General features: G+C 35.3%; 1 protein-coding gene across 4 annotated transcripts in view; it reads right to left on the bottom strand.

The window, feature by feature from the left end:
* Nucleotides 1–24980, bottom strand: part of LOC134754307 (homeobox protein araucan-like) — a 121126-nt gene that overhangs the window by 41558 nt on the left and 54588 nt on the right. The window contains exon 1 of one of the 4 annotated variants that reach the window (XM_063690551.1): nucleotides 13777–13833. The exons of the other annotated variants lie outside the window; for them this stretch is intronic. Coding sequence (XP_063546621.1) covers nucleotides 13777–13818 — 42 coding nt within the window. The 5' untranslated portion in view covers nucleotides 13819–13833. Of the gene's footprint in view, nucleotides 1–13776; nucleotides 13834–24980 lie in introns of those variants that run through there. 4 annotated transcript variants of the gene reach the window in all.

Here is a 24980-nt window from a genome sequence, read left to right as displayed (position 1 = left end):
GTATTGTGAGAACTCATTCGTAAGCGTGACGCTAATAGCGACTATTAATTCCTTAAAGCAACATAATCTATTTCGTTAAAGTTCCAGGCCACAAAGTACAGCTACATATATGTAAGGAAAGTACCTAATTATATTAACTGATATCCCAGCATACAGAACACACACTTACCCCGTTTAAATACAAATCTCGGTCGGCAAAAGATTAAAGGCTAGAGGACGTCAACAGATTTTGGTCAATAGAGTGAGCTTGACTCAGAAATAATAGCATAAGATACTATGCACACATTGGACCCCACTTCAACCACTAACATGAGGGCCTCCAGCTTGTTTTCTTTAAACAGAGCGAGAAGACTTTAAAGGGCACTTTGTTTTGTACAGCTAGCGTCAATATCTTAGTTAAGAAGGTCAATACTTATCTGAATAGGTTAGGTTCTACGTCGTTTCAAAATGTACAGTGCAATATCATGCACTATAATGGCGTACTATGTAACATCATGTATATATTGTTATGTTATGGCACAGATATTGGGCACCTAGAGTTAGTAACTAACTTTTTCATGAAATGATAATGCCTCAGTACTAGTTAGGTGTGAGTTATAGCTCTGGCTCAGCGACCTTGTCAGTAGAAATAGGCGGCAAATTTTAAAAATGTAGGCGCGAGGAGTTGACTTCATAAAAAAATTTGGATCTCGCGCCTTTTTGTAGTGACAAGTTGGGTATGTTTTAGCCCATATTTAACAATTCCATGTTATTACGAGATAACAACTATGTCGCCTAACTAGTACCGCAAATGTTTATTAAGAAGAGCCATTTGCTCAAGTTTGACATGTAGATAACGTACTCATGAGTTTAGCATAGTTTCATTTTGTCGTGCCTTTTTCTGGAGTCGACCCTTAAACCAGCCAATTACCACCCAGCACATGTAAGTTTGTCAGAGCGGGTAACCCGAGCTTGCGCAGCGACGCGCATCATTCGACGCGTAGCGAGGCTACGATTACAAAGACCCGGCCCCGTTTGTGTAAACATCGCTATCGCATCGCGTGCGTTCCTGTAATTAGTTATATCCAACGATAACGTGTTCACTATGTGTCATTATAGCCGCGACACTGATATTTACAACTATACAAGTCTAATCGGCATATCTGCCGCTCCCCACCCCCCGGGACGAGTCCGAACCGAGCGACGGCACACTAGGAGCAACCTTGTTAGAGTTTAGGTATCGCACTACCAATCGAAACCGAACTTTATCACGACCACTGAAACACCACAGAAAATGTATGTTTCATGTACTTAGTGTGAAATCAGATTTTGTTTGCCTATCGTGAGCTAGATATCGCGTTCCAACATTATTATTAATACATGATTGTCTTTGTTTGAAACCCCCGCTATCTGTGTGACACTGTCAATTTGCCGAGGTACGTCTAGCTATTGAAAAGCTTTGTCGGAACCATTACAACGCTATCAGTACCTGTCTATGCACTTATACATGTTTGGTACGCTAATGACATGTGATATGCTACGAAGGTACTTAGGGTAACTATATAGGAAAGCAAAAAAGAAGTTGTTTTAACTTTTTACCAGGCATACACATTAATGCTGTCTCAAGCTATGTGAGAAAATGTTCTTTACACTCAACTGCGTTAAGCGATTACACGTCAGATAACGTAGATTATAACACGCGATGTCTAGCTTACATATTTTATAATGAAAACTGCCTCACATTTTATCGAATAGCAACCGATCGCAAGCACCACTGCGCAATAATATCTATTAAAGAGCAATCAAATTGAGAGGAAATCTATAACAATAACAAAGCATCTGTAACCAACAGTGCTGAGGGTTGATCAAATCAAATATAAGCGATATTATATCAATGTGTACCAAGGGGCGCTCGCTCCGCCGCCTAGGTCAACAAAACTTCTAATAAAAACTACTTGGACGTAAAGCTATCCCAGTTAGATGACAGTGCAAACACTTCGTAACGAATCCTGCGATTTCTATTGCCCTTAAATTAAAAAAAAAGCTTTAGTAATTCAGACCAATCTGTCAAATGAAGAGTGTTCAGCAAAGAGAGGGCTCTTCGTGAGGATTAATAATGTTTTATGTGGGAGGATAGTTTGAAATGGGGTTGGTGAAGATATTTCTGTTGGAAAAGTGAGTGTCAGCTCGTCCCTGCAGTTTTGGGGGCTTTAATCAACGCAAGGCAAAGTACTTTGTCATGTGGACAGGAAAGGGCAGATTTTGTTTGCTGTGTGATAACGTGCTCAAAAGTTTTGATCGGAAAGAGTATTTTGGTAAAAAGAAGAAAAGTATTTTATTTATTTGACTGAAAGTGTTGGGTAATTTCCTTGTTTGTTTATTTCTTTCGTTATTCGTATCGTTTCGTTCGTTTTTACTACTTGTACTTACGTTTTTACTATATAAGTTAACAAGCTAAGTAAATTTACTTTTGTGTCATCGTTTTTAAATAAGGATCTTACTATAGTTTGTTTTTTTTTTTAGCATTAGAAAGAAGGTACGCGTTTTTGACATGTCTTCTTATTAAAAATCACATTTGAAAAACTGCTATTAATTATAAACTAATTTTTTTAAATCGTTTTTCAACATTTTTCAATAAAAATACACGTCAAGATTGTTTACCTTTTTCCTAATGCTAAACAAGTGCGAGTCGGACAGGGGCACGAAGGGTTCCGTACCATTACGTAAAAAACGGAAAAATATAACGTTTGTTGTATATATAATATTTATTTTATTCTGTTTGTAGTATTTGTTGTTATAGCGGCACCAAAAATACATCATCTGTGAAAATTTTAACTGTTTAGTTTTCACGGTACATGAGATATTACAGCCTGGTGATAGACGGACAGACAGACAGACAGACAGACAGGCAGACGGACGGCGGAGTCTTAGTAATAGGGTCACGTTTTTATCTTTGGGTACGGAACCCTGAAAAACTAAACTACTTATATCATCACCCCTGGTAACTATGACTTTTTACTGGCATCTACTAAAATTTGTGCTCGTAATATGCAAATTTTATACTCAATGTCTGCTTATATTTATTTGGGACAGTTAAAGCAACAATAATATTAATGCATTTGTATATTAAAATTAAAATAACCCGCGTACCTACACGCCGATCCGATAACGGCTAAAGTTGTCAAATAAATTAGGCGACACAATACAAATTTTTAGGTATACGTGGAAGAGATTCGACTGTTATGCATTTTTGATTAGAAAATCTGAAACAAAATGTATAAAATAGTACCAATTTAATTTACTTATATTACTTGCAACTGTAAATTGCAAGAACAGGTTGATACACAGAAATAAATATACCATAGAAGACGCAAATGCATCTACTTTGCATGTCCGAACCCCGACCAAGCGTCGAGGTTGACCCGGTTGACCGTCACTCTTTACAGTCCAGCAGTCCACGCGCGTCAGTTGTTGCAGCCGGACGTCCGTGAAAACTTAAGAAATGCTTCGTTGCATGAAAATTAACTGCAACAGCCTAAAAATTGCGAGCACCCAAAGGCAAGAACATATTTTCTATCACAGATAAGTCATTTAAAAATTATATTATGAGTAAATTTTGTATGAAAAAGTCGGCACGCTTGGTTTCAATACAAATCGTGGTATTTGCGTCATCTAGCGTATATATTAAATATGTGGGTTGATATATATCAATATCAATTCTTCAAAACGTACTTTAAAATTAACACTGTATAACGTTCGTAACTCAATAGGTATAGGGATAGTAAAGTAGGGGAGGTAGGGGAGCATTAGGCAGGAAAGGTAGGGGAGCATTGGGCAGTCTGGAGGTTCGGGCACCACCTTGCAAATCGGGACGTGTAGAAGATACTTAAAATTGTATACTGTGGTATTCAAGATTGGCATGAAAGCTCAGGCTAATCTCATTCGTGATATTGTTTAGTGGTCAGTGACACATGGTGTAGACGGTTTCGTGAGTGCAAAATGAAGTATTTTGATGTGATTTCGAAGCAAAACAACATGATCTGTAAAAAAACGTAAGTTTCTGTATTTATATCTAGTTGTGTTTCCGAAAGTCTATATTAACGTATAAATTAAGGTAATTAATTTGACTGCAAAAACATACATGAATATAATAGTGAAGTGAGCGTGTGGGGAGTATTGAGCACTAATTATAGAGGGATGTTTGGGCATGCCCAATGCTCCCGCCCCTTCTGTTTGTTTTGACAATCGGGGAAAATCGGCAATCGTCTGTCTATCACTTTGTTAGCCAAATTGAAGAAGTTCGTCACTATAAACATGGCTACTATTAAATTAATGCGTATGAGAAAAATATGTAATAAATTTACGTTTCCAGAGCTTAAAGATATATCAAGGTTTCCCATTGACAGAGATTTAAACCAAAATGCAAACCCAAAGGCATGGAGCAAACGGGGAAGATCTTTGTATTAGATAAGCCTATCTGTGTAACATCGAATCTTAGATCCATTTTATTACCTAAAAAAAGTAATCTTTTTTTTTCGTACTTAAGTTCAAAACAGTTAATTGCTGGTCGATTTCATTGCAAGTATATATTACTCAATATTCAAGTAATTTAATATAAAGCACGCATTTAACACAGCGCCCAAACGTCCCATACTTTTGACATGGTTTAAAAAATCTCTTGCAATTTTAGGACTGCTTATAGATACGTATAAGTGTTCTTAGTACTAATTGAAGCCAAATAGATGTGCTACTAATATATGCAATAAAAAGTGGATTACCTATGTTAAAATGTTACGTTTTTATCACGACGTAAGTAAAAAAGTGCCCAATGCTCCCCTAACACTTGCCGATGCCGAAGCTACGAGCTGTTTTCTTTGCACAGCCACTGCCGAGAGCGTGGTCTCATTTGGTATTCGTCTAGTAGGTAAATCTTTCGAATTCGATGGCTCGCTACATCACAGGTACAGACGGTACGCTTTCAGTCCGCTATCAATATTTGATGAGTTTCGGACAACGGCCGCCGTCCCCTTGCCTAACTCCCCGTCCACTGTCATAGTGCGATCTATAGACAGCTACAACTCGGTCTCAATCACACCATCAATTTTATATTACGAGCTATTATTATTGTATAGGCATTATCAGTGCCAGTGTAGGTAATTGCCACTTTAATAGTGTGCGTAAAAAATACTCACAAACCTGCATTAAAACTTGGAGATCGTAATTGAAAAACATTAGCTACCTGTAATTTGGTATCCGCATTTGAATATAAAGCCCGTTCCAGAGTCGGAATGCGCCATCATAAAACCGACCAGCGGACAGTAAAGGCGTAGTAATGTGTTTATTTTAAAAGCACAGTTAAAGGTATAAAGATGATCTCATAATTTCCATTGCATTAGCAAAGGCATTATCCCAGCTCGAAAACCGGTCGCTCCAATTTCGCTTTTAACGGGATATGTTAAAGAGGACATTATAATAATTAGATTGTTATCAGATGTTATTATATGAATTTTCCAAAATTATAAGAGGGAACGAGATAAGTCGATGATATCGTGACGACGGTAGGCATAGATTACGGCGCCGCCGCGGGCAGGTAATCGGGCGCACAAATTTTGGTCCTTTAGAGGGGCACGCCATACAAATCGATAACCGATCATTATAATGATTGGGCAGTAAACGCCATTCTTGCTCTCTTTTGCCTTGACGAACGGGAGTCGTGTATTAATTTAATCAGGCTGAGGCGGCAACTCACTTGCTTATTTAACTTCAATTATGCGGAACATGATCGTAATGTCGGTTTTTTTCTAACATATTAATTCATGATTCACACCATTTCTTCATGTCACATCAAACGTTAATTAATTAATGCTAATTTGCCATTAAAGAACTTGCGCTACCTATAAGTAAAAATTTATAAAGCGCCCTAAGTAGATACATATGTCTACTGCACTGAGCATAAGTGCAATAACTAATTTGTAAATAATATTTATCATTCAATTATTAATTATCATTTTTGCATAAGTTGTTTGCAGAAATCGCGAAGCGTCTGGTTGACGTAACTGGTGACCGAAGAGCTGGCGGCTTTCTCGCACAACGTATCAGCATTGCGATACAGCGGGGAAATGCCGCCAGCATCCTTGGTACAATGCCTCAAGGGCCTATTTTAGATTTAAGCTAGTTATTAATTTCGTTTACGTAGTACCACTATATATATCTTGTATGTAAATAAATTTGTAATACATTATCATTTAATTATTTTTAGTGTTGAGTTCCTGCCGGTGAGTAAGGTTGCCAGAGGAGAGCTCAACGAGGGTGCGGAGTGTTAGGGTCGGCAACGCGCATGTAACACCTGGAGTTGCAGGCGTCCATAGGCTACGGAGACTGCTTAACATCAGGCGGGCCGCGTGGTTGTTTACCAACGACGTCGTATAAAAAATTTCTTTAGCTTGATCTCGTGGAGATCTTTTAGAATTAGAGTAGGTATTTAAAATTAGTTATTGCATTTATCCTTAGTGCGGCAGATGTAGGTACAGAATTGCAATGGTTTTTTTTTTTAAGAATATGGATATGGAATTAATATCAAAATTTAAGTATACACACAATTTTATATTAGAGTTAGACCAAGATAACTCTGCAACTATTTTGACAGCACAGACTGTGCGAGTGTTATTTATACGTCATAATTTCATAGTAGGGTAGACTGGGGACAATTGAAACAATTTATGTTTAATGGCCTGTAACTACCTCATTTTTGCAGTTAGAGAGGTATGCGCCTATATTACTAAACCTTATTTATTTAGTTCTTAAATAAAGTGTGTTTAAAAGGCCTACCGCTCATGGTTATGTAATGATAGGGAATCAAAGAGAATATGGTTCAATTGACCCCATGTACGTGTGTTAATTAAAACATTATGTGAGGACGTTTGTAACACCATAATATTCTCGGCAAAATGAATGATTTGTATTATTTCTCATCATCTTCCTCGCGTTATCCCGGCATTTTGCCACGGCTCATGGGAGCCTGGGGTCCGCTTGACAACTAATCCTAAGAATTGACGTAGGTACTAGTTTTTACGAAATGGCGACTTGTATTATTTCTAATCTATTTTTAATAACGCTTACTGTATACCATCAACTAAAGTTCGCAAATATATTAATAAAAACATTACAATTTATCAGCATTTGAAAATATTGATTAATGAATGTATATGAAAATAAAATTGTGAGACTCCTAAAATTCTCAGCAAAATTAATGATTTGTATTATTTATAATCTATTTTTAATAACGCTTACTGTATACCACAAGATCAACTAAAGTTCGCAAATATATTAATAAAACATTTCAATTTATCAGCATTTGAAAATCTTGATTAATGAATGTATACGAAAAAAAAATTGTGAGATTTCTAAAATTCTTTGTTGCGATTACCTTATACAAATAGCTTAATCAAACTAGTTTTAATGCAACAATATGATATTGAAAGAAAAGAAAGAAAGAAAGAAAAGACATGTATTGTAAAAACCTTCAAACAGCGCCACTTGTTATAAAAAAATAAAAAAAATATTGCGATAAATAATTTTAACAAAAATGCATACTTGTGTTTCATACTAAAGCTTGTTTCAATTATAACAATGTTTCAATCATAACCACAAGAAATACTATAGGATACAAATACTACTATAGTTTCAGTCGGTTATATGTGGGGACGATTGAAACGCGGGAGCGTTTCAATCGTCCCCAAGTGCGTTGTTTCTACCGTCCCCACATCGCAAGTTTTACTTCAATGTTAAATATTATTTACAAACAACACTCCATCACTGTTTAACAGCAGTTAAAAAATTCTATTATTCCCATCCAAAACACCAAACGAATTCAAGTAATCAAAATACATAAGTAAAAAAAAAGTATGCGAGCACAGGTGACTTTCTACCGCCAAATTTTTGAACGGCTCCTCAACTAACTAGACTTTATACTGCGTCACATGCATAGGTGTTGTAGTTTTCAAGAAAATTGGCTTGTTTCAATCATATCGTGTTTCAATTGTCCCCGTTCTACCCTATTGCTCGTCCGAAAATTCAACAAAGCGCTCATTCTCAAGTTCCTCGACGTCGTGGACCGACACTTGATACACTCAATTATCGTCTTTAACACTTGGCATTAGAGTTTCATTTTATTTTACGTTAGATTGGAACAAGTTAAAGCAACGTTTCGTTCGTTGACGAGCGATCAGCGCTTGAATAGCTTAATTACCTATGTAAATTTTTAGTAGGTGATATTACTTTTAATAACCTGCTCCCTTTTAAGATTAGTTCTTATTTATTTTTAGATTTAGTTTTTTAAGTTTGGTACCTTGTTTAGTTAATCAAAAGACACAATACTGTTAATATTATTCTGTAGTAAAAAAATGCTTGGATGAAAGTATTTAATTAATGTTTATGGAGCATAATCTCATTAATCTCACTACTTAATGTAAATACTAATATATATATAAATAACTACTTATATCTGGGACCCGAGCTTTGCTCGGAAAACATATATAAACTCAAAAATGCTCGTTTTTCCAGAGATAAGACCTAGCTAGATCGATTTTTCGCCCACAAAAATTCTATATAGCAAATTTCATCGAAATCGTTAGAGTCGTGTCCGAGATCTCCGAAATATATAAATATATATACAAGAGTTACTCGTTCAAAGGTATGTAGTAATATAAGATATTTATTACCTACATACATTATCCTAGATTATATATTAGGTATTTGTAAATGATCGACTTCTTGGAAACTGCTATTAAGATAAATTTAACTGTTGATCAAATTCAGATAACCTACATGACCTACGCGTGAAGAGTAGCGAAGGCATCGTTGCCAACAAAGGTGTCTTACGTTTACGGATTAAAGCTCTATTGACTCTAATCTTGTGCCTGACTGTATAAGACATATAATTTTTTTACCGGACTCCCTCTACATTAAACAAGTGTTAATGCATCAAGATCATTCTTGAATACACAAAGGGAGGTTCCATCGTCAGGTTTCCGTCGGCGTTATTACACCTATCATAAATATAAATCCTTGTCGTCTTCATGAACCTACATCCAAACCAAATAGGACTTTAACGATACCGGCGCATATGACGTTCCTACCACTCCTTTAGTACAAATAAGGCATCTCGTGACATAAGCGCCACAGTAAATAAGATATGTTTTAGTATTGACGCATCAGATGGTACTACGTTAGCACAGTAATAAAAGACAGCGACATCACTAGAAACAAATCCAAGTTCGTTTATAGCGTCGTGAATTTGCAGTTTTCGATGTGCGTGAACCATTTAAGTTCTGGGCTGAAGCTATAAATTATTGAGTGTATTTACTATTGATCATAAGTGTAAGATTAAATGTACTTTTACTTGAAAATAATAAGTACCTACTAAAAGTATCTTGCATTGCAATTTATCAAAGGTACATAATTTAAAAGTTGGTTTTTCTAATCAGAAATAGATGAAAATTTCCAGAAATCAACTACTCAATCATTATTGAATTTTGCTTTTCCAAAATTTCCCGCCAAGACACGAAATTTCCTATATTTGTTTAAGCTCATGCCAACACATGCAGGCTAAACTACCTATATATGCTTATCTTGTTCGGAATAAGGAAATTGGCCATTACGAGTGTTTATAAAGAGAACACTAAATACGATGTCTAAACAAATAAATATTAGGGGACATCTTACACAGATCAACCTAGCCCCAAACTAGTGGTAGGCGACGATATACATACTTATATAGATAAAAACACCCATGACTCATCAGGAACAAATATTTGTGTTCATCACATAAATCATGCCCTTACCGGGATTCGAACCCAGGACCATCGGCTTCACAGTCAGGGTCACTACCCACTACTCCAGACCGGTCGTTTAGATGGCAACCGCAGCTGCATTACTGTAGCAGATTACTGCTGCAGTCTTGATGCGGTCGCTGACACCAAATTTACCATCCTAAGCTATTATTCTATTATGTCTTTGTCTATTATGGTTTTGAAGAAATGGAAACTTAAAACACATTCCTACACTCACGGAGCAGGAATAAGAAAATGAGTTTTTGACAGCGGATCTTTTCATTTGAAGAGGGCATTGAGCCTTGAACTTATATAGTAAAACCAAGAAACTCCAATATCGGAAATTGTGATAACGCCATTCCTGTAACTGGCTCTTCATCCGAGCGGTAGGGAGATATATAAGTAAATTTGTTATGTACTTGTTTTGTGTAATTAAGTGTTTTACTACTACTTAACCTTCAATCTATATTATGGGAGCCCTAAGGCGTGAGGTGGTGGCGCCTCTTAAAATGTTCATATTCGGCAAAAGTGCGTGTATTCCACTTCTGATTCAGCACATGACGCAGACTGAGCCATATCCTTCCCATTAGTAACATATACCTGTTTTTATTATTATTTTGAACTCTATTGCTTCAGTCTTTCACAGTTTTATAGGGCAAAAAGAAAGTGTGAGTACTGTAGTCCTTGTGCTCGAAACACAGGATTGTCTCGCGTCACGGCCCACGCCGATGCGACGCCGACGTGGCTCTGCGTAGCGTCAGCAGAAATTGATTGACACCAGTTGATAACCGAATATGACCAAATAGAGAGGCATGCTAAAGACTGTGCCATGGACCCAATGAAGCGGCTGGTCCACATCCTCCACCCCTATTCTTATGTAGTACAAAATTGAAGATGATGAAATATGTACAAAACCCTACATACATTTTATCAATATGTAACCTAATGATCGGACTACTACATTTTTTCAGAAGATTGTGGTTGATCACGGGAGCAAGCAAGAAAATTATGTATTAGTGTGGTCAACAACGAATCCAATGGATGAAAAGCTCCATAGTAGACGACTAGACGTAGAGCATGATGTAAAAATACCTCTGTTTAAATACATTAAGAACAAATTAAACCTTCATCTACTAATAATTAATGTCATTACCGAGTCTAACGCGATTAAATTTCATTATTTTACCTTTTTTCCGACGTTTCAACTAGGTTGCACTAGCTGTGGTCACGGAAGACTGACGTCCCAGCAAATATGAATTGAGATATTGGTAAACAATACTAAACTACCCGACATTAGTTTATATAAATGTTCGGGGTAGACAAATAAATTTTATCTACCCGTTTCCAACACTAACAATATCCGCGCACTAGTCCGAAGATAGATCTCTTTCACTGTTTCAACATCTGAATCACTGGTCCCCAAGTTGACGATAATTTGTACCCGTCTTCCCTGTTGAAATTTTTCGGGTGTTTTTTATTTTCGATAGCTTCTCTTACGACCTTCATCTACTCACCAACCAAACTTCTCATTTCTAGCCACTGTATAGATTTCTTTAAGGTAAAGTTTAAGTCCTCATAATTTACTTCACCTGTTTCTCTGTTTCTATTTTCGTAATAACTATGATTTATTTTTTGCTGAGTTTTATATTCAGACTGTATCTTCTGCGCATTGTTTTTATTATTTTCGTGTAAGAAGATTAGCGGAAAAATAAATAAGTATATTCATTTTCAAGAATAATTACCATATCAATTTAATTGATACTTTTGGTATTGATTCTGACCCTTTAAAAAGAAAGAAAACAATTCTACTTAATGCAAAAAAAATAAGTATACTTAAAAAAAAAAGTTTTGATAATAAGTTAATTCTGGAGCTTACGCCATCGAATGTCACCATCATCATAATTTATTTACGAGCTACTTTTTGTCGTTAGAGCATTCTTTACTTTTCTGAACTTCTTGACAGTCAGACTTTTTCCTTCATAATAAAATTATTCGTGTTATTTTTTGCGTATATCTAGTTATTATTAATGTGCTATTTTTAAGTCTCAATCACAATTTCTTTTTATTATTTGTTGTATATTGACAAAGGTTAATATGTTTTACTTCTAACATTAAAGTACCTGTGGCATACTAGTTCGGGCACGGAACTTTAAAAATGAATACGCGAGCCATGTAGGTAATCTAGAGGTATAAGCACGTATTTCACCGTTGTGTAATGTTGGGTGCAGTTAATGATTACTTCACATTGCCGACCGTACTTCAGACATTTGCGTGCTAGAGCCTAGACGGGACACGGAGATGCGAGCCGAGCTGATCGATCCTAACCGGGAGTGGGGTATTCAGAAACTAAAATTCAATAGGAATATACTAAGTGAATAGGTATATGTAAATATGTCTGCGTCGCGGTTTAGACCGAGCGAGCGCACGCACCCAATACGTTTTCTATATTATCTCGATAGGTAATGTACGTCAAATGCACGTTCGAAATTAATTCCGTTTTCATAAACGTCTAAATAAGCATATTTTAGATGATATTTTATTGTCCTGTTCTATGTGTCAAATTAGGAAACAATTAAGATTTTTTTAACGAGCTCAGGCGGTTTAAATTTTACAACTAAGAGACTAGTAGATACTATTATGTAAGAGGGATAGTATTGTAGTGATTTTTAAGAAGGTATTATATTATTTGCTCTTCATTATTCTTTTTAGTAGTGAGTATTTATTAAGTAATACTTACTTTGAGTCCAGTTCAGAATACAAACATTCTAAAAGAACAATAACATTTGAAAATATTAATAACCCCTACTGATTATACAAACAACCTATTGCCACTATCACTAACGACACGTAATGCTTGCGGGAGAACGAGCCAAAACAAAACATTACCCATCCTTATTTTTCGATATGCTAAAACCCATAGCCGTGACTTAGATGTCAGAAAATACTTGAACTATAAACGGAGCAACACAGTCGTGAGCAATGCGTAGCTTACAAAATCACGTAGGTATAATCACATAGTTCATCATTTACATATAAAGCCAAATGGGGTCGTTTAATATTGTAATCAGGTGCGTGCGGCACGGCACGAGGACGAGACGGGATCGATCGCACCGCGTCATGTCACGTCGGATCGATACTCACGACGTGACGCGTGACGGGCGCGACACACCGGCGACACGGTCGCGCGTTGCGCGCGCCTCGGGATCCGTCGCGCCGACAAAGTATCCCACCGACGCGACAATGATGTATGACCTATTTCAACCATAGCAAGATATAACGTTTCGTTTCGCTAAATATGCATCGCGCCCGCAATTAATTGTTATTTAACGCGTCCATTCAATTATCTCTCGGATTGCACCGATAATTCCAATGGCCGAATTCCCAGTAGGTAGTTTATAGTGACTGGGCAACTTCATTTATGGTCGCACGGCACAATCGCAGCATCGGGCATTAATTCTGCAACGCTCCAAACCGACCGATCGTTAAAGTATGTTAATAGCGACAGTACCTAGGTTATTAATAAAGTCAACTGATAAAAAACGTCACCGGCTATTACATTTAATTACCATCTCATCCCATGAAATTGCGATGCCTCGGTTAATGTCGCCATTGAGATTGCAAAGGCGTCTTTATTTTTTAAGTTTCCCTTCCAAATTAGGTGCAAATGACAGTCATATCGCGTTAACTGGTAACATTAAACCTTGAGCTTTACTAGATAATAAATTCCAGTCCGATCTGATGTGGAGAAATCGATAGTTAAATTGTATTAAAAACAATTACGCAGCTCGACGACTCGATTTACTAGATTCTTCTCCAGAAAAACAAAGAATGCAAGTGTTTTATTGTAGAACGCGAGAAATGACGTTCAAATTAAATGCTTACGATGATGTGAAAAAGAAACACTCACCTTTTTCAGATGGGTATGTGTAACGCAACTAAGTCAAGCGTTGAAGTAAAATGAACTCACTCGAATATGAAGTCCTGAAGGCTCCGTGTGCGTTGCGTACATGGTTTGACAATCGAATGGAAAGGCGACGAATAATCGCCACTAACTCAATCTGCGGCTACGCGAGCTAATCGGGCGAAACACGGCAATTTAGAAGCCGTGCTCCATGTTAAATTATCGACAAGTTTAATAACAAGCATAAAGCCAATAGCAATAATCGGACTGCAAATTAACTGCCGGGTTAGCGTGGGCACGGAGAAAAACAGTAAAAGCGGCGACGCGTGGAAGGTCGGGGGGTGCCGGGTAGGCCGCTACCGGGTACCGGCGGGTTGGCGGCTGTGGCGGACGTATAAATAACATTTAGCGGGCACCGGCGACTCGGATTATGAGGTCGCAGGACTCAATTAAATTGTGCTACCGGCCCGGGCTTTTGCTGTGGACTTTTGCCGTGACCTCCCACTGGATTTGCAGATAAATGGGCCCACTTTACACACAACGTTGCCGTTTGCACGATATTCGGATGAATTCATGATAATGAGTTCGCCACAGCTGTGTATGGTTTTGGTTAGTTTTCGATGGCTCATGTTGGAACTGTTATGGGGTGAAACTCATGCATGATATTCAGTTTCGAGTCACATTCCAATGCGCGTAAAAGGACTACTAATGTTCACCACATGGGGTCTGAAAGATACTGCTGTTTAGTGATAAAACTACCAATCATTTACCTACTGTCATGTTCAGTTAAGTTTCTTATGTTTTTTTTTTTTTTTCAATAAATTAATCCTGCTAATTATCGAGCAAGTAATGATCGTTGTAACTCATAATTAGCTGGATATTTCAAACTGTTAATTTATCTTGTATCTAACGAATCATTCACTAAAATGTAGGTTTTGGTAGACTAAAATGTTGGTAGATACACAATATTCTTACCGTTATTACCTAATACGAGTATGAAATTAAATTCTTTTAAATTACTAAGTACTGAAGCTGAAATTTCAGCGATGGTCTTAGTAGTGCCTGAAAAGCAGGCGAAGCTAGATTTGAATCCCTGTAAGGTTTTTTTCTAAATCTTGTATGTTCCTATTAAAATACACCTGACTGATAGATGTTAATTTTGTACATAGACCCGCCTGCTCCTTTCTCTATCGCACACCGCATGATTATATGGCTGTTCTGCTCGCACAGTGGCATTGCCCGCTGGCATCATGGTCACCAATATAATTAGATAAGAACAGGCGAGATGTACGAAATTCTTCGAGCTTAGCGTCCGTATACTTTAGCTACAGTGTTATATAAAAGGAAACTTCTAAGTAGCAGAAAATTAAATTCCTAAATACGAAAAATATTCCAAAACACTATTTTCTAAAGCAAATCAACCACATGATACTGAGGGAAGTAATATTTAATTTATCTTTTGTATGTAGGCACCTAAGTATGTATCTAAGTAGCTACTTCAAGAGCTTAACTAACATAGCGGTTTCACTCACGTGTTTTTAGTCACTCGCGCGACATGTTTCGGAGAGTCTAGGTCTCCATTTTCAAGCACTAACAGTGCCTGAGTGAGTAGCGGTCACGACGGATGGGCGTCCATCCGCTATGTTAGTTAAGTTAATATGTCTCACGATAGTTTAAATTCGATTACTTCAAGAGCTATTAAAACGGGTGAAGACCTATATTTCTAAACAATAAAAACGACTTTTAAGTACAAACTGACGTTCGTAAAAATCTCATAAAATTATAATGAAATAACTTAATCGCACACGTGGTGATCGGCCAAATTATCACGTTCATCGACGCATGACGTTCCCAACTTTATTGACCACACGTCAATCAAGTTGAGAACGTCATGCGTTAGGGTTACCTACCAGACCAGAGATCAGAGATTATCAGGATTTTTGGGGACAGGCTGCGAAATGTCAGCCAACTTTTTGTCAGTAGAAAAAGGCGTAAAAAAAAAATATATGCGCGACTTCCAATACAAATTTTGAATTTCGCGCCTTTTTCTACTGAAAAAAGGTGGCTTGCCAGAGTATCAATTTAAATTACAGGTTTGAAACAGCTTTAGATAATGTATTTATAAGAAAAGTGCTTTTAGTTTATCGACGCAAGTAATATTATGGAAATAATATATACAAGTGATTAAATAATAGGTGTATCTACTGACAAAACAGTTATTCATACTCATACACTTATTCGTAATAATTCGTATTACATGTCATAGTATTATTTGAAAGAAATTATTTACAAAATATGATTTGTAATGTAATTAATGTAACATTTTACATAATAATATAAAAAATCAATTAAATCAATGTTTAGGTACTTATTTCGTACTTCATAAACTCATTTAAGCTATAAAAAGTGTGCTCGATAAGCCATCATCAGTTTCAGTTGCATTTTAAAGCTCGTTAATGACGACGCATTCGTGACATGACCCGGCAGTCGGTTGTACACAGTCGGCCCCATCACGTGGGTTAGTTTCTCTGACTTTGTTATTAGGTTAGGTGTATCAGGAATACTGTTACGTTCCAAAATCATGATTTTGAGGTCATGAGAAGTTCGTTTCTGATAACCCTACGTACGAGTGTAAAATTGGAATTGGAACAATGGCGCCCGTTGTTCTGGTGCAATTTTCCGTCTAATTGACTGATCGCAACCAGCCGTGGCAGAGTTGACGTCAAGTTGCACTTTAACTGCGTGATACAACGCACGGTTCGAATTTAACCGATGCAGAAACGAAAATAGGCAAACATCTCTCTCGGGGTGAATACGAACGCATCGTTCGAATTGATGAGATTGAAAATGATCTATAAAAAAATAAAATAAAATAAAATTTGTTTATTTCAGACCATATTTACATACTACACATTAATAACATCGGAGAGGAACATGGGGCAAGATGGGTTATTTAGCCCTGCCTATCCTCTACCCAGTATTTTGTGAGGCGGCAATCTAAACGTTCAGACAACGTCCTCAGGAGGCTGTTGCTTCTGCTACGCACGCGCTTCAGCAGAGACGCTAATCTTTTACGGCTGTTTATAAGTATATTATATATTCTATAGTATAGTACATTCATATAGCTTGGATACGGTGACAGGTGTGATGTCAATACATTTTTGCGCTTTAAGGTTATTAAATTATATGGAGCTGACAACTGGCACCGTACCCAAGCTATGTGAAAAATAGCAGCCCACAAATCAAAACTTTTCAAAACAAATGCAATTTTAAAATATTAAAATACAGATTCAAAATACATAAGAATGGAAGGTCTTTTTAAAGGATACAAAATGCTCTAAAATATCTAAAAATTAACCTGTATAATAAGGCTGTTAACCCTGAATTGTCAGACCTATTCAGATAATTTATTTGTGAGTTCCTGGTTCGCTCAGATATTAGGTAAACATTCTAATGTTTATTTAGTATTTCCTTTTTTTTAATAACCGCTTAATTTTGTGAAAAGTCTAGATTTCTTCGGCGAACAGTCATCGAAAGTTGAAGTAATGATATAAGGCCACTGCACATATTTGAAAAGTAAAAAGATGTTATTACCCACCTAAATTAGAATACGTTAATTAATACTCGTACCTACTGTTCAAGTAGGTGCGGACTTCTATCATATACCTACTTATAACACAAGTCATATGTATAAAATAGGTCGGGACATAACCCTTATTTCAATCTGGTAACTAAGGTTAGATGGGGTAAGAGAAACACCGGGCCAAGATAAACACTTGTAGGGAGTCCTCATACTGTTTCTCTTGCCCCGAGCAAAAAAAAACTACCCCCACCTGACCTTAAACATCAGTTAATAAATAAGATCTTGTCTCCCTGGAAAAATAATCATACCTAAATAAAATATTCAACGTATTTGCATTTATCAAAGTTGACAACTTCGATAAATGCAAAAAATCGATAAATAGCTGAGAAATTATAAATAAAATTAACGTACATTTACATCATTATATACGATAAATACTACATAAATAAGATAAAACTGTAATGGCTATAGTTTCATTCGATTTATTTCAAAAATGGTAATAATTATAAAGAATTTGTTTATATAGGTTCTTTTTTAATGTCATAATTTTAGCATATGGGAACAAGTAACCATATGGCCGGTAACAACGAATATGTACGTTTGGCGATAAAGAATGACTGATAACAAATATTCCAAGTGCTTGAAGTATTTTTTATTGGTAGTATGTACTGTGATTTTTAAACTACAAAATCCTATGCCTCGACAAATAAGGAGTGTTGTCTAACTAAATATCTTGATAATTTGTCGTATGGTCAAAATTTCCACTGCGTATTTTCGAAGACCGTCTTAGATACTGATACAGGTAATTCGAAAGTTACTAAGACAGCAGCACCGGTGTTGCCAAAATAAAAAATTGCTAAAATGTAGGGGGCGAATTTGACGGGTTAAATACATAGGAAAGAACTTAATTGTTGTAGAATCCAAAATATCATAAAAAGTATTTACCCAAAATGTAACATCTACTGCAAACTTTTCTCAAAAGCCTATATCAAAATATATTAATGTCAAATATATTATATGTATATCAAAAGCCTTTACAGTCAGTCAATTTGTTCGTGTGACTGTCAGCGAGCTGACCCAATAACCCTATAAGTAGACAGTTTAAAATTATTAGTTTTTATTGGCGTTTTCCATCAACTATTGTCATCTTAGCTAGGCCCCCAGGTCAGTTATGAGTGATGAGTGTTACCACGGATCACTATATACGTGCGCGAGCGCAACTCGCACTTGGCCGGATTTTTTCTGACCCGCGATTTTATGCACTTCAGTTACCTGTGAGTTTTCTTGAAATGGGTATTGACAGATCAGAAACAATATGCCGCATGTATTTAACAATTCATTAGTAATTGATGAATTTATTAGACAATTTCAATAATGCATTATTCTGTGTAGTGTGTGTATGTGTCTGTATTCTAGTGGTGTAGGTATTTTAAAAGTGTTGTAAAGCCTGACCAGGAATATATGATAATTGTCAAGAGGGCGCTATTATTCTCATTTATATGGCAACAGTTCAGTATAGTCTGAACAATGTGGATTGGCAACTCGTGTGACTTACATCTACTTTTATTTATTTATTTTCTAACGTATCACACATAGGTCAAAATCGTCTAATTGCATCTTCTTTTTTATTTTTGGTTTGCATAAAACCTCAGGAGGTACAACCTTCTCTCGTAATCCGCGTAATAGATTCCTCCGATTTACCTAGAAATGTATATAAATTTACATATATGTATTAAATTTAGTCGTAACATACCAGATGGTGTGACTACTATTAGCCACACCATCAGCTCAGCTCAGCTCTATAGTTGAAAAAATATTTCGTCCATCATGTTACTCCATTCTGGGAAGAGGCCTACATCCAAGATTGGATCACCAAAAGGCCACCATGATGATGATGATGGTCATGTTACTGGGTAGGTATATATTCCGTAACCTTACATAGGTTCTGCTACATTGTCAATTAAGAAGATTGATCATCTCCAAAGCCCATAGTAAATATTTTTCAAACTCAAACTTATTTTTGTTACTGTGTTTCCTCGCTTGTATAACATAATATAACACTACAATAACTAAGTCGTAATAACCAGACTATAATGACATTTTGATTTGTTTACCTGTCAGCTCTGATGTTAATTTGGAAATGTTTCATAGCGAAATAGTTTCATTTCCCGAACTGTTATTTTCCAGCAGTTTATTATTTACATTATTAACAATGGTCCGCTCCTGACTATGCATAGTTTTGGGCATTTTTGTCATTTATTATTTAATATTCAACACTTAAGCATTATTCAACTAAACCGTCACAATGACACTGACAACAGTGACAACCTATCATTAGAATTATTGCCAGTGTAAGAAATTAGTTCCAATGAAATTCCGCAACATGGCGCATGATCATACATTTCTGGTCAGGCTTTTACTTATGTGTGTTCAATGTTCATTGATTAGAGTCGGTACCCATATTTTATAATATTGTATTTACATGTATTTACCTAACTTGCACACCTACTTTTATTGTTACAAAACCAGAACAGCACTATTGCATTGCTGCATACTGTAAGAAGTATTATTGGAAGAAAAGTTTGTAACTACGTATGTAAAATAATTTGCGATTTTCAATTCCGCCTGTTAATTCATGGTTCCGTAGTCAACAAAGAACCCTTATTACTCATAGTATCCTCATGTAAATCTGTCTGTTCCTTATTATGTACTAGAAAGTTGTAAATTAGTATCACTATCAAAGTGGCAAAACATTCAATAAGTTATTAAATTTTGCGTAAAGAGAATATTTAGCATCATACACCGACGTGTATGATAGTTATTAGTTTGTGTAGGTAGTTTGATGATTGACGTGACGTATAGACATCAAACTACCAGTGCATTTAAAATGTAGAATACTTGTCTCCACAGTAAGTATCATTTATCTATGGGTGCACCTACCTACGTGTAATTCTATTCATTCATTCGATCCATTCAGCTCTTTCTAAATTTCATAAATTTTGAAACATTTCGTAAAGTAGGATATGTATTTTTTTTTCAACCTTTTAAAAATCTAATGTTGTAATTCATTTTTCTAGTCAACTCAGTGAGCATAGCCCGATTCTCATTACCTTTACTGGTTGTGTACGGTTTTTTGTAAAAAGCTTGTTGCGAATGACTAATGTTATCGGTTAGCATAAATACACATTTTTTTTTATAAAGGGTAAAGATTAAAAATGCAAGAGAATTGTGGAAAACATTTAATAGCTTTCCATTCCAAAATTCGTCCCTGAAAAAACAGAAGAATTATGTTAGTTTACTGATAAAAAAAAGCACATTTGGCACTCGCAAGGCTTTTTTAATTAACCTAATTATATGTAGGGATATAAATCATTAATTCAAGAATAAAAAAAAAAACAAAGTAAAAATCAAGAGTAAAAATGAGTCTATGAAATGTAAATATAGAGTAAATGCATGTTAGTAATTAAGTATTTAATGTATTTATAGTAAAATTTGCACGCCGGAAGTCGGCAGAATTGTGTTGGACTAATATTCGATGTAACATCTGTGTTAACCATGAATCTAGCAAATAAATTACAATTACAAATTACAAATAATTGGTCGCTCAATAAAAATTGAACATTTTATTGAGAATCTATGTTAACACTCATCTTATATCGTACCCATGAAAATACCTATGTCTTTAAAACCTATTGAATTATTTTAATTTTACATTTAAAGTATTTATTAAGAAGGTTTTACATTATTCCAGCGTACCTACTTATTATTTTTTCCCATTCAGAGATTCAGTGATTGGTGCATACGAAATAAATAAAATAAATACACTTTTCATCTCACAAAATACGGCCGACGATGATGAAACGTTTGTTACCGTTGTGTTATGATGACTATTCACATACAAGTTTTTATTTTATTTTAGAAACTGCAAACCGGATAGTGGCCATCATATGTAATCCAACGGGGAAGCTGCTTCCGCTCCTGAGATATTTGTTTTTGAGGCTTTTAATTGTTTTATCATCCAAATATATTTACATCAACTTATCCATAGAAAAAAGACTACCTACTCATATCAAACGTTTTCTATTATACTCTGGCAATATGAGGAATTGTAACTACCTATTTTACCTTTTTTTCTGAGGCAATTTGTTTAGGTCGTAAATACGTGGTCTAGGGTAATTGTGATAATAACTTAAATACCTATTTCAACGGACCAGTATTGTTAAGAACGTTATTTATAATAGAAGTGCGTTCCTAAGGGAAACCAGTTAAAGGTCATGCCAGGTCGGGCCATACTTAGGTATGATTATTAGCAAAGAGTAACTTATACTAGAGCGGTACTGTCATAGTAAATTTTGTAACCCCAGTAAATTCACTGCCATCTGTCGACACACTTTAAAACTAAAAATGAAGATTTATAAAAATACGATAGAATGTATTTAAATATAGATAAAATAAATTTTTTTATTTGCATTAATTATTTTTGATTTTGACCCATGTTCTTTCACTGATATGCGTTAAAATTGTTAAATAACAAACGAAACCGTCAACGCCATCTATACGACTGTAGGCCAAAACTAGTAGCGCCCTCTGAACGAGAATCAAATTTTCTTGATTTTCGAGGCACGTTTTTTTCCTTAGACTGTATCTATCTATTATGGAGTTATATCTATCTTTGTTATATTAGTATATTGTCCGGAAGGGCACGAAATATTTATTTATGGAATAGGAAGTGGGTAGTCGATGGGTGTCTGACCATTACAAACCTATCTATATTTTTTCCGCAGTCTTCACGGACGGAAAAATCACATTAACGTTTTTGTAGACATTTCAAAGTTATGTTTTTGAGATTGGCGACCGAAATATCCGTTAAGATTAAAGATGTGTCACACTAAAACGTATAATGGCTAGCTAAGTTTAATGTTTAGCTATTTGTCTACCTGCGCGTTATCTGATGGTGTACAGGCGCCATCTGCCGTCGATAGGCATCTCCGTCTATGCGAGCATCGGATTTCAACGATTATAGCCATCTAAACAGGAACAAAAAATGTCATAATTTTGGTCCCAAACCGCGGTTCGCGGCGTCTAAGACTACGCTTAACGGCAGTGTTGCTAATTAATGAGTGAATGTAGCATTTTTAGAAGTTTCCAGTTTCTAAAATTGTAATTTAGTACAATCAGTACGCGGACGAGGATCTAAAATAATAAGAGCATAACTTTATTGTTAAGGGATTCTGAGCGTGTAGGTACCTACATATTTATTATTTTGACCACCTCATCTGCTTAGCTACTTTGCTGCTAACTGTACCTGCCTTTTGTTTCCTTTATAATTACCGATTAGCAAATCATGAATGAAGACAATATGCACGTAATTTATGGCAATGATTTAACATAGGTAAACATTACTTTGCGCCGTCGGAAACGTAAAAAGGCGACTTTTCATTTAACTAGCAGGGGTTGGCAAGTGATTTGGCGTGTCTGTAGCGCCAAAATGTTTTTAGTCATGGCGATAATAATAACTTGGTAAATACCAAGTAGGTACCTCTATCGTTTCAAGTAAGGATTATATTTACGTGTTTATATCAATTAGTTTGTTGTCTGTTATTTGTTAATATGACAAAATTAAATGACTGTCAAATTGGTAACAAAGACTGCCGCATTAAGAATTTTGTTTTTGCCGTAATATCACTCTACTTACTACATACAATTAGGTATCATATGGAGCGCAAGTTCAATATGTCTTAACCTTTCGTATGCGCATGTCAAAAAATTGCCACATAAATAGCAATCGTGACAACTTCATATTTAAGTTGAATATATATGGATCAGATCTGCTCTTAAGCATGCGAAAGGTTAAATATACCTAGTCACTTTATCTTTCGTTCATGACATGCCTATATTTTAGTTTATAACTTAATTAATTCTCAATACTAAACTAATTTTCTATTAAAGCCCCTGACGCAAAAAGGGGTGTTATAAGTTTAACCGCCATGTGTGGTGTCTGTCAGTGGCACCGTAGCTCTTAAACGGGCGAACCGATTTGGATGTGGATTTTCTTGTGGTGGTTTTTAGACGTTGTGTGCTGGGAGTATTTTTAATTTTATCTTTAACGTTATGGGTTTTGTTATTGGTCGTTATGTAGTAGGAATATTTTAATTATTAACATATTGTGTAAGTTTCATGTTTATACATTATAGCTAATTTTAACCGTTACAGCAAAAAATAGTTTTTATTGTTCTGAATTTATGTAAATATTTTAATTGTCTTCCTCTCGCGGTTTATGTGGTGTTATTAGCAAAATAAAACATAAAAGTGGTTGAGCTACAAGCAAAAGGTGTTAAAGTATAAAGTTAGACTCTATATAACATACAGGGATGACAGGAAAAATTACAAAGTGCAAAAATACCCACATACTAAAAATAATGAACAATCATAGACTATAAACTTTAAGGCTGGTTGTACATGCGAAATCGGTTCATAAGGCTAGTTATACACTACAATTATTTTCAAGTAAAGATATATATATATATATATATACGCGATAAAAAAAAAACAAACGGGATGTATTATAAATTCAATATACGCGATATAATCCGTTTTCATAGTTTAATTTCACAAATATACAATATGTTAACTAATAAAACAAGTTATATTATAAGAAATTATAAAAACCAAGATTAGGTACCTACATAAATATTAGGGTATATAGACCTATTTATAATGATATTGTCCTAATTAAGACCAATACAACACCTCAAACAACAACATCCTTCAAGTTATTAGGTAATATACTATTAAGGAAAATTAACAGTTTTTTTTTCTACTTCACCTTCAGATACAATACAAGTTTTTTATAACACACTTTAAAAAACATAATAGTGGTACAAATATATTAAGGATATATGTTAATAAATAAACAAATAACAAATTAAACTGCTGCAGGCACTACAAACCGATCTCTACCAGAGAACTTTAGGGTCCCTACCTACCTAAATATTGCTTGGTTTTAATAGAAAACCATCAGGCGGGCCGTATGCTTGATTGCTACCGACGTGGTATAAAAAAAAATAGAAAACCAGCTATCTTGCTATAATAACAACTATTTTACGTATTAAATGACGAGAGTAGATATTTAGGTATTTAAAATATTTATTAGGTAATTGGTTTACTACAAGGCTTGGTACTACCTACCTACCTTAGGTCAGTCAGATTATTTTATTTTAATAGGTACATATCTAGTCAGTGGCTAACTAACAACTCAGTGAGATCTTAGATTAGTATCATACACAGCTTTTTATTTCTAATAATTATTAAAAAAGTCAAATTATTAATTGTTAAGAATATTATAGATATCAAAATCAAGCATAATTAATACATAGCTATCATTCAATACGATGTAAATAGGTTGTTAACAACTTCCCAGTGTATAATAATTATAAATAGGTAGGTAGGTATACTCAAACAATTAGATAATCTTTTATTGTAAAACCATTGTTTACAAACATTTTTTGTTCTCCAATCATCAAATCAAAATCTCAAACCAATATTCATAATATAAATTGCAATGTAGGTACAAAGAAAGAATCTCCTATAAGAAATGATTTCCAATTAGGTAACCTAGCTTATATCAATTGAGTGAAAAATGTCAATAGAAATAAATTTTGTAAAAATAAGTAAGTGGGTATTAAAG

This window comes from Cydia strobilella, chromosome Z (genome assembly GCF_947568885.1).
Source record: "Cydia strobilella chromosome Z, ilCydStro3.1, whole genome shotgun sequence".
NCBI lineage: Eukaryota > Metazoa > Arthropoda > Insecta > Lepidoptera > Tortricidae > Cydia > Cydia strobilella.
This window is presented reverse-complemented; position numbering and strand designations above follow the sequence as displayed.